The sequence below is a fragment of the Physeter macrocephalus genome, chromosome 10, assembly GCF_002837175.3.
Source record: "Physeter macrocephalus isolate SW-GA chromosome 10, ASM283717v5, whole genome shotgun sequence".
NCBI classification, from domain to species: domain Eukaryota; kingdom Metazoa; phylum Chordata; class Mammalia; order Artiodactyla; family Physeteridae; genus Physeter; species Physeter macrocephalus.
Genome location: NC_041223.1, coordinates 558,700 through 569,816, shown reverse-complemented (window position 1 = coordinate 569,816; position 11,117 = coordinate 558,700). Strand labels below are relative to the sequence as shown.

At 42.2% G+C, this 11,117-nt stretch overlaps 1 protein-coding gene across 1 annotated transcript in view; it reads left to right on the top strand.

Moving 5' to 3' along the window:
- The window catches only part of TBP (TATA-box binding protein), a 16,097-nt gene continuing 4,980 nt past the window's right edge, over nt 1-11,117 (top strand). The window contains 6 exon segments of the mRNA XM_024122706.3: nt 1-154; nt 1,246-1,529; nt 3,413-3,510; nt 4,434-4,637; nt 7,093-7,497; nt 10,331-10,423. Of these exon segments, the coding sequence (XP_023978474.1) occupies nt 4,584-4,637; nt 7,093-7,497; nt 10,331-10,423 (552 nt within the window). The 5' untranslated portion in view covers nt 1-154; nt 1,246-1,529; nt 3,413-3,510; nt 4,434-4,583.

Sequence of the window (11,117 nt, the reverse complement as noted above, 5' to 3'; positions counted from 1 at the left end):
ACCTTACAAAGAAATTGGCAAAACTATGGAGCAACGGAAGCTCGAAGACTCTATTGGAGCGTAAATTGGTACAGCCATATTTCGAACAGGGATTGGCATTACTCGGCATAGTTGAAAATACACACGCATCATGACCCAGCAGTTTCACGCCGAGGTATGTACCCTAGCTAGGAAGACGTGTAAGAATGTTCATAAAACATTGTTCTTAATGGCCCCAAAGTGGAAATGAGCTAAATGTCCATAAACTGCAGAATGGATAAAGCAACTGAGGGATGGGTCACGGCAAAAAAATTAACCTACTTCATCTAGAGCGAAGGCACATCAACATGGATGAGTCTTCTCACGTTGAGCAAAAGAATACATACTATGTACCTGAGGAGTACACAGTGAGTAGGAAGGGCCTGTGTAGCTGGGGACGGGTAGGGGGTCGTGGTGCTGGCAGTACTGGTTGTCTTTACTTGATTTAATACCGTCTGTTAATCTGTACATGGGTGTATGTACTTCTTTATATGAATATTATATTTTACAATTTAAAAATGTTATGTAAAAAAGCAAACAAGCAGCTGGCTAATATAGAATGGACTGTCTGATATATACATGCAATTCTGGAAACAGAGAAGATTTTTGAAAAGTACTTTTTAAATTAAAACTTTCCCCATACTTTACTGTAAACAAAGGATTTTCTTTGATGGTTATGGACAGAGAAGTATTGTACTTATTAAGGTACTGTCCTGGATACAAAAATTCTGTAAAACATTTCCTATCCTTAAGGAGCTCACAACCTCATTGATTATATGAAGTACAAAGGAAGCAAATTAACAAGCATTATAACATGTAATTATGCCTAAATGAGCCATAGGAGAGGTACTCTGGGGTCCAACTACCTATAGTCTCCTTGTGACCAATGTGAAAATACTGCATAAGATGGTAGCAGCAGAATTAAAATATAATCGAATTTGTAAACCAGGTTTTTTTTGTTTGTTTTTTTATCATTCTGCATGTTTGAGACTAGCTAACATGCTTACCATGTGCCAGGCACTGTTCATGCAGTTCCTTAATCCATCTCACAATCCTTAAGAGGACACGTGCTATTATTACTCCATCCTACAGACGAAGAAACTGAGGCGGAGAGGTCTGGTAACTCGCTAAATGTCACACCGCTAGTCAGTTTAAACAGTCAACATTTAAAAATCAATGTCTTCCCTACTACATCCAGCAACAACCAATCGTAAAATACTCTGGCAGGGTGGCCTCCCCCGGAAGTCAGAAGAGCTCCGCCCCGCCCCTTGTTTCTCTTAAGCCGAATACCCAGCAAATCACAGGAAGTGACGCAACGCCCACACTTCCCATGGCCCGCGCTCCAGGGTGGGCAGCCGGCCGAAGCCGAGGGCGGAACTGACGGAAGTGACGTTAACAACGCGCGCCGGGAGTTCTGTAGGGTCGGGAAGGGTCGCCGTAGCGGGCGCCTTGGCCGTTTGCGGCTTAACTTCGTTTTCGCCGACCGATAGTTATCTCTGCAGTGACTCCAGGTAACAGCCCTTTTAGCTTTTCTCTGAGGTTTCGTGTAGAGGTGACCACTACAGCGGGGCCCTGGGGTGATGGTGGGAGGAGGCGCGGAATGGACGGGGAGACCGCGCGGGGGCTGTTCCTCCCGCTCGTGTTGCTGCAGCTTCGGCCTGTACCGGCTGCCGATCCCACCGGGTGCCTACCTCTGCCGTGGTTCGAAAGCGGCTTCCCATTGTACGAGCGTGGGGTGCAGGGTTCTGGGAGGGGCCTGGGACAGGACAGTCCCGCGCATCCAAGACGCGGAGTCTTGTATGTCCTGCCATCCGTTAATTCTCGATATTGAAAGGCAGATTCACCCTGGTCTGTGCCCACTTGTTTTGCTACCAGCAGTGGTGGTTTTATAATGAAGTTGCGCTTGAGACTTTTTAACGTTTTGTCAGAGGCCGGAGAGTTCAGGCACGCTAGAGCGTAAAATACAAATACACACCACTTTACTTACAAGGTCTCCCTCTCTAGGCCCTGGACTGTGTGGTTTTCTCGTTTAAAACTCCAGGTAGGCGTCTCTGAAAAGATTATGCTTGATTGACATATGCAGTCACTAGAAGGCTATGCAGAATTAATTCAGTCTTTTCCCTTATCAGTGATTATCTTCAAAAAATACCGAATTTGACCAAAAAATGAGATTCTGCAAACAACTCTCTTTTGTGAGGATAAAGTAGTGCGGTAATAATTGTAAGGTTTTAATGACACAGGGGAGGAAAGATGGTCAGTTCCATCACTGGGAGTGACAGATGAGCTCTGAAAATGGTAACATGAGGCCTCAACCTAGTTCCTCAGATTTCTTCTCTAGACTTAGTTTGTAAGAAGGAGTCTGGAGCCACCAGTTTCTGGATAATGTGTAGCCATATTAATGGGTGGTTTAAATCCTGCCCGCATTAGCTCTTGCCTGAACCACAGCAGTGAGTCTTAAACGGAACTTCCAGCCTCCAGTTTTATCTCTTGGAAATCATCCACACTCTTGCCAAAGTAGATCTACTCATGGTGCACTTCAAAACCTTGTCACTGCTCGTATTGCTTATGTAATAATGACTTAAAATCCTGATAATGTGACCCCACTTATATTTGCTGTCTCATCCCCTGCAGAAACGTTCCATGCAGTCATGCTAAATTTGTTGCTTGCATACTGCATGCTCTTTCAATGTTTGTCTCTTTCTGCTTGATCTTTCTTCTGCCTGAAATGCTGAATGTAAATTCCTTCTCACCTTGCCAGACCCAAGTCATATGGTCCCTGCTTTATGAACATACTCTCCAGAACACTTGGCATATTGTCTTCTTTTGTATAGCATGTATGCATTCATTCATGATCACATACTATATGCCAGGCCCTGTACTAAGTACAGAGATTACAAAGACATATATTGCTGATTTCTTCACTCAGGGGGCTTAGCATAGTGCATATCTGCTATTATAGCACTTAAGTTTTGCAGTGATTATTTACAAACCCTTCAGATTGAACTCTTTGATGCCAGGGATCAAATGCCTCTTCATTTTTATATTTGCAGCACTTCTATTGTTGTAAGAGGATAACAGTGTCTGAAAGAGCATAATTTTCTTATATGTCTGATGTTTTCTGAAGCAGAGTTTTCTCTTTTTTTTTGGTCTGTTTTCCATTGATGAATATGTAGGATATATAGTCTTTGGAGTCCTTTGTCCTTTCAAAGTCATTATCAGATTATTTCTGAGTGCTTATTTTGTACCAGTACATGCTTGAGTTACGTGTGTGTCTTTGACGTATAACTTGTAACTTTAAGATCTGTGTGAGAATATCTTATTAGATGGTAATGTTTAAACTGAAATCTAATAATAATAGCTAACATTTATCCTGTGCTTACTGTGTGATAATTAGATGCTGTTCTTGAGGTGTTAATCAGTCCTGTTTGAATCGGTCAGTTCTCACAGCAACGCTGAGCACGGTAGGAGTCCATCTGAACTAAACAATAAAAGGTAGTTCATCAGTCACTCAGTTCTTTTGACTAAAAGAAATTTCAAACGTGTAGCCAGTAAAGAGATGATTTAAGGAAAGCCAGATACAGGCATAGTTTGTATTTATGTGTTCTGAAGAAGTAAAGTTATTACATATATTAAAACATGATGTTTATTTTTATGTCTGTACGGCTTCTATCACAGTGTTTTATTTAAAGTAGTTGCTCAGGGCTTCCCTGGTGGCGCAGCGGTTGCGCGTCCGCCTGCCGATGCAGGGGAACCGGGTTCGCGCCCCCGTCCGGGAAGATCCCACATGCAGCGGAGCGGCTGGGCCCGTGAGCCATGGCCGCTGGGCCTGCGCGTCCGGAGCCTGTGCTCCGCAACGGGAGAGGCCACAACAGTGAGAGGCCCGCGTGCCGCAAAAAAAAAAAAAAATAAAAAATAAAGTAGTTGCTCAATAAATGAGCATACTAAAGTGTATTGGATCCAATTCAAAATTTATTAAACTTAATACCCAAGACATTGTAGAGGATAGAATGCTGAACGGAATATTTTAAAACTTGAATTTAGCCTAAAAGCGCTGTGTATACGGTGCATAATAAATATTTCTACTCAGATATGACAGGTTCCTTAGGAATTTGTTTTCCCTGGGTGTTTTTCCCCAAAAGTTTTTAATGCTGATTGTGTACCTTAATTTTTAACATTATAAGACTATAAACTAAAGACATAAAAAACCAATTTTTGTCCTGTTGGCAATTTTGCATGCAGTCACAGGAAATGTGGAAGGAATAAGATTTCAGCTTTGTAAGGTAAAAAGAAATATATTCCAAAATAGTGTAGTTGGTTTTTTTCATTCTTTGTTTGTTTGTTTAACCGTGAAACTGGTTTATAAGACTGTATAGCTTACCTGTATTCTTACATTAAACTTCAAACTTTTTTCAAAGCAGCATCACTGTTTCCTGGTGTGCATGAAGATAACCCAGAGAGCTGAGGACGTCGCTGAGAGTGTGCTGGGGATGCTCTAGGAAGAGGCTGAATGCTGAGGTGATTCCCAGTCCAAAGGGTTTTGATTTGCCAAGAAGAGAGTGAACCTCATGGATCAGAACAACAGCCTCCCACCTTATGCCCAGGGCCTGGCCTCCCCTCAGGTAATACAGCTGGAGGGAGGGTACACGTAGGACAGACTCGGCATTGTTAGAGACGGCGTAAAAGGGAAGCAAGGGAATTTAACCATCTGTTGTTGAAAATGGATTTATATATATATTTTTTTTATTTTTGTTTTGTTTTTTTTTGTGGTACGCGGGCCTCTCACTGTTGTGGCCTCTCCCTTTGCGGAGCACAGGCTCCAGACGCGCAGGCTCAGCGGCCATGGCTCACGGGCCTAGCCACTCCGCGGCATATGGGATCTTCCCGGACCGGGGCGCGAACCCGGTTCCCCTGCATCGGCAGGCGGACGCGCAAGCACTGCGCCACCAGGGAAGCCCGGATTTATATTTTTTAAGCCTCCTTTATTTCATTGAGAAGTTCTATTAGGCTTTGAATAGGCATGATAGTGTTTGATTTGGGGAGTTTGTTTGGAAGCTAAAATGTGTATTTGTCTGTAAAACTTAATCTTTCGATAAGCACTTATGAAAGTGGTCCGAGTGATTATAGGGTGTTTGATTTTGGAGGTAACTCTAACCAAATTATCTTCTAGTTTTATCTTTTCATTTTTATGTTTAAGGTTCCAAATAATGTAGCTACTTTTAAATTTTTAAAATAACTTCTGTTGAAGTGTACTTTTCATACTTAAATAAAAACACTCGTTTTTAAGATTTAATTTTATTTATTTTTGGCCGCGTTGGGTCTTTGTTGCTGTGTGCGGGCTTTCTCTAGTTGTGGCGAGCGGGGGCTACTCTTTGTTGCAGTGCGTGGGCTTCTTCTTGTGGTGGCTTCTCTTGTTGCAGAGCACGGGCAATAAGTGTGTGGGCTTCAGTAGTTGTGGCACGCGGGCCCTAGAGCACAGGCTCAGTCGTTGTGGCGCACGGGCTTCGCTACTCCGCGGCGTTTAGGATCTTCCCAGACCAGGGATCGAACCCGTTTCCCCTGCATTGGCAGGTGGATTCTTATCGACTGTGCCACCAGGGAAGTCCCAAAAGACCCATTTTAAGTATGTGTTTTGATAAATGTATGCACCTGTGAAAGTTATAGAACATTTTAATCAGCCTAAAAATCCCTTCCTGACCCTTTGCAGTCACTCTCCTAGCTCCAGGCAACTACTGATCTGCTTTCCAGAGTTAGAGATAGTTTTGCCTACTCTAGAATATCATGCAAATGGCATCATACCAGTATATGCTTTTTTTGTGTCTGTCTTCTTTGTATATCAGCAAGTTCCTTTTTATCACCAAGTAGCACTCTGTTGTATGGGCGTACCACAGTTTGTCCATTTTCCAGTTGCTGACATTAGGGTTGTTTCCAGGTTGGGGCCATTATGAATAAAGGTGCTGTACGTTTGTGTACATTCTCCGTGTCTGCTATGTTTTTGTTTCTCTTGGGTGAGTACTCAGGAGTGGGATTGCTGGGTCATTGTGTAAGTGCACGTTTAACTTTATAAGAAAGCGTGTTCTGAAGTTCTGCCAGCGACATGTGAGAGGTGTAGTTGCTCCACATCCTCACCAGCCCTTGGGTTTTTACTTCAGCCATTCTAGAAGTACAAGCATTTTCCTGTCGACTTATGATCCTGAACATCTTGTCAAATGTTTATTAGCTATTTATAGATCTTCATTTGTAAAATGTCCTTCACATCTTTTGCCCATTCTTTATTGGTCTATTTTTTCATCTTTTATTGAATTTTGATTGTTCTTTATGTAGTCTGGATACAAGTTCTTTCTCAGATATATGTATGGTGGATGTTTTCTCGTAGTCTGTGGCTTAATTTTTAATTTTCTTTTTTTAAAAAAATGTATTTATTTTATTATTTTGGCTGCGTAGGGTCTTAATTGTTTCACGTGGGCTCTTTTGTTGCGGCACGTGGGCTTCTCTCTAGTTGTGGTGCACGGACTTCTCTCTAATTGTGGTGCACAGGATCCAGAGCGCGTGGGCTCTGTAGTTGCGGCACTCGGGCTCTCTAGTTGTGGCACATGGGCTTAGTTGCCCCGCAGCCTGTGGGATCTTAGTTCCCTGACCAGGGATCGAACTGGCGTCCCCTGTATTTTAAGACAGGTTCTTAACCACTGGACCACCAGGGAAGTCCCAAGTTTTAATTTTCTTAATGGTATCTTTCAAAGAGTAGAAGTTCTCGATTTTTTCTAAGTCTTAGAGCATTGTTATCCTCTAGAGCCTGAAGGGTTAAGGAGCTTCCTTAAATTCTCACGTGTTGTAAGTAGCAGAGTTGGATTTCACACCCAGGTCTGCTTCCACATCCTAAGCTCTTACCTCCTGTGTTATGCTGAAGAAGAAAGCGACGCGTGTAAGAAGAGCAGGTTCCTCCCCATCACTGCTGAATAACCCGTTTGTACCCGGAAGGTGGCCGTCTTTGCAAATCTCACCTGCTGTTCTACCAGCCAAGTCCTACAGACACTCACACCAGCCAGCCTAACCCAGTGTTCTCCTGACTTCCCACAGGGCGCCATGACTCCTGGAATCCCTATCTTTAGTCCGATGATGCCGTACGGCACGGGACTGACCCCACAGCCCGTTCAGGGCACCAACAGCCTGTCTGTTTTGGAGGAGCAGCAAAGGCAGCAGCAGCAGCAGCAGCAGCAACAACAACAGCAGCAACAACAGCAGCAGCAGCAGCAGCAGCAGCAGCAGCAGGTGGCAGCGGCGGCCGTGCAGCAGCCGACGCCCCAGCAGGCAGCCCAGGGGGCGCCCGGCCAGACACCACAGCTTTTCCACTCGCAGACTCTTACGACCGCGCCCTTGCCGGGCGCCACGCCCCTGTACCCCTCCCCCATGACCCCCATGACCCCCATTACCCCTGCCACGCCAGCCTCGGAGAGCTCCGGGATTGTGCCGCAGCTGCAGTGAGTGCTTGTTGCATGTCCTTTCCCTGCCCTGGAGCTGTGCTCTCAGATGGATCGATTTTATTCATGTGGTGCTGATGGTGATCATGCATCAAAACTCGCTTTAAAAGGAAAAGGAAAACTGTCTTAGTGAGTCGATGCCCCCAGTAAAAGGCTCTCCGAGTATCTTCAGAAATCTGGTAGCTGCGCTTATGTGCTTGGGCCAGTGAAGTCCAATTTGGATTGCATTTTTGTTGTTGCAGACATTTCGCTGTAGCTGATTTACCAAATGAAGCTTTATGTAGTCTCCTTCCCTTGTAATATTTTTAGTTTTTGGGAAGATTAATCACTTAGTCACAGAATCATTATAGTTCATAGTGGTCCTTGTTTTTCTTCATTGGTTATTGTAAGGGCTGCATGTAAATTTTTGAAGAACTGTGCCCTTCCCGCAAGCTGAGGATGGCTGTTCTTGTCCTAAATGTATTTTTCTATCTAATTGAATTAGGTCCTGTATGTAATAGAACTGGGGGGTAGGGGACGGGTAGGGAAAATTTCTCCTTCCTGAAAAACAAATATTCTTAAATATCTGTCACTGAGAAGTATATAGCTTTTGCCTTTAGGAAGTTTAAGGCCACATCAGGGGTTATTTGTAACAACTATGTTACCCAGTTTTCTTGTAAGTCATTCCTGATCATTTTTAGAACTAAGTAATGTTTAACCATGGATCCTGACTGTTACCCAGTGACCTAAATCTTGCCTTGGGTGTTTGTTTGATCTGAAACAATTTAAAAAACAAAATAATTTGAATCTTAATGATTTTAGAAAGATAAGCACTTGTTAGTTCACCTCTATAAACACCATACCCTATTGTCTTGCACACTTACCTGGCTCCTGTGTGCATTTAAGTTTGCACCTTTGGTTTAAATCGTAAATTCTACCCAGTTCAGATGGGGTGTTTGTTTCTTGCCAACACCGTAATATTTCTGGTATTCCACAAAGCGTCCCAGAAAATTCACAAGATTGTAGAAATTAAATAACATACTTTTATTTTTTAAATTTATTTTTGTTATGAACTTATTTTTTATTTATTTTTATTTTTGGCCACGTGGGGTCTTCGTTGCCGCGCGCGCACGCTTTCTCTAGTTGCGGCGAGCGGGGGCTACTCTTCGTTGTGGTGCATGGGCTCAGTAGTTGTGGCTTGTGGGCTCTAGAGCGCAGGCTCAGTAGTTGTGGTGCATGGGCTTAGTTGCTCCGTGGCATGTGGGATCTTCCTGAACCAGGGCTCGAACCCATGTCCCCTGCCTTGGCAGGCGGATTCTTAACCACTGCGCCACCAGGGAAGTCCAAATAACACACTTTTAAACAGCCAATGGATTGAAGATCACAGGGGCAGTTAGAAAATACTCAGAGACAAATGAAAACAAAAATACAACATATTAAAACATATGGGATGCAGCAAATGTGGTGCTATGGGTGAATTTATACCTATAAATGATCACATTAAAAAACAAATATTTCAAATCAATAACTTAACATTACAAATGAAAAAAGAACAAACTAACCCCAAAACTAGCAGAAGGAAGAAAATAGTAAAGATTAGGGCAGAGATAAATGAAATAGAGAAAAGAAAAACAGTAGAGAAAATCAACGAAACAAAAGGTTGGTTCTTTGAAAAAAATCAACAAACATTTAGTTAGACTAACAAAAAAAGGGAAGACTCAAATTACTAAAATCAGAAAAGGAAGTGGGGATGTTACTACCAATTCTACAGAAAAAAAATAGATTTTAAGAAAGTTCTGTGAACTTGTGTATGTAAAATTGATTGGAAGGAAATAGGTGATGTAGAAATGAGAACATTGAGTTGATCATCCTAACTGGCATTACAGTTGTGTATTAAAGAAGACACCCAACCTCTTTTCAACCTAATTATGAGCCATCAAGTTTTCAAAGGTATTGCATTTTGACAGTGTGAAAAAAAAGACCCAGAAGCAGCCATGAGCTGGAACAGTTGGAGATGTATTTGCAATCTGGGATCAGTATTCACAAGAGAGTGATGTTACAACTCATAAGTTATTTATAAAATTATATAAGAATATTAAAAAATGAAAAGTGTTCATTGGACCCAGATAATAAATGGTGATGTTTGTTTTTCTTGACTTACTGAGGGTTAATCAGAGGAAAAAGCTGGTTTTCTTCCTTTGTCAAAGATAATTGAACTTTTGTTCTTCCAAAAGATACTTATTTTGAGAGAAGTGAGAAAGTCATACCTCACTTAGGAGCCATGTGTATACAGAGCAAGTTACCCCCATTTAAGCCTCAGCTTCTTCATCTGAAAATGGCAGTATTAATAGTTATTACTTCATAGTGCATTGTAAGTATTAAGTGAGATTATCTTTGTAAAATGTTGGCATGGTGTTTGGTACTTGTTTAAACACTTAATAAATGTCAGCAATTTTTTAAAATTTTAATTAAAAAAATTAAGATAGTTTAAATTAAACTAATCTCATTAAATTTCATTAAATTAGTTTTAATGAAAGAATACGATTTCTAAGTAATCATCTAACACTAATAGTAAATAATCACGTTTTCTTTTCTAATTTCTTACAGAAATATTGTATCCACAGTGAATCTTGGTTGTAAACAAAGACAGCAGCAGCAGCAGGCGGCAATGGCAGCCGTTCAGCAGTCGACGTCCCAGTAGGCAACCCAGGGGGCCTCGGGCCAGACACCACAGCTTTTCCACTCACAGACTCTTAACAACCGCACCCTTGCCGGGCACCACTGCCCTGTATCCCTCCCCCATGACCCCTATTACCCCTGCCACGCCAGCCTCAGAGAGCTCTGGGATTGTGCCGCAGCTGCAAAATATTGTATCCACAGTGAATCTTGGTTGTAAACTTGACCTAAAGACCATTGCACTTCGTGCCCGGAATGCTGAATATAATCCCAAGGTCAGAACAATTTTAATGTATTTCTGACTATAATAATACAGAATTTTCTTCCAAAGGTCTCTAGATCAAAAAGAATATGTTGTGTTTAAGTTTGTTGACACCAGCAATACAAGGATTTAAAGCAAAATATGTAGCATTTTTATTGAATAGCTGCCAAGTAAGAGACTCTAGGAATACAGCAGTCCACAAGATAAAGTTTGACATATCCATTGTGAGGGGATCACATGAAGTTACAGAACAAAATATATAGTATGATCCCATTTATGTTTTGAAAACTATATAGAATAGAATGCCATGCTACCTGGAATTTACTTCAGAATAGTCCAGTTGGTGAATTGGGAAAGGGGCATATGGATGAAACAAGATTAGCCAAAAGTTAATAATTGTTAAAGTTGGATAATAAGTACAAGAAGTTTATTATATTTTCTACCTTTGTATAACTGCTGATTGTTTTATAATAAAAAGATTAAGGGAAAAATACCTACAAGTTTTCTGATTTTAAGATAACAGCCTAGGAATTCCCTGGTGGCGCAGTGGTTGAGAATCCACCTGCCAGTGCAGGGACACGGGTTCGATCCCTGCTCTGGGAAGATCCCACATGCCGCGGAGCAGCTAAGCCTGTGCACCACAGCTACTGAGCCTGCGCTCTAGAGCCCGTGAGCCACAACTACTGAGGCCCACATGCCTAGAGCCC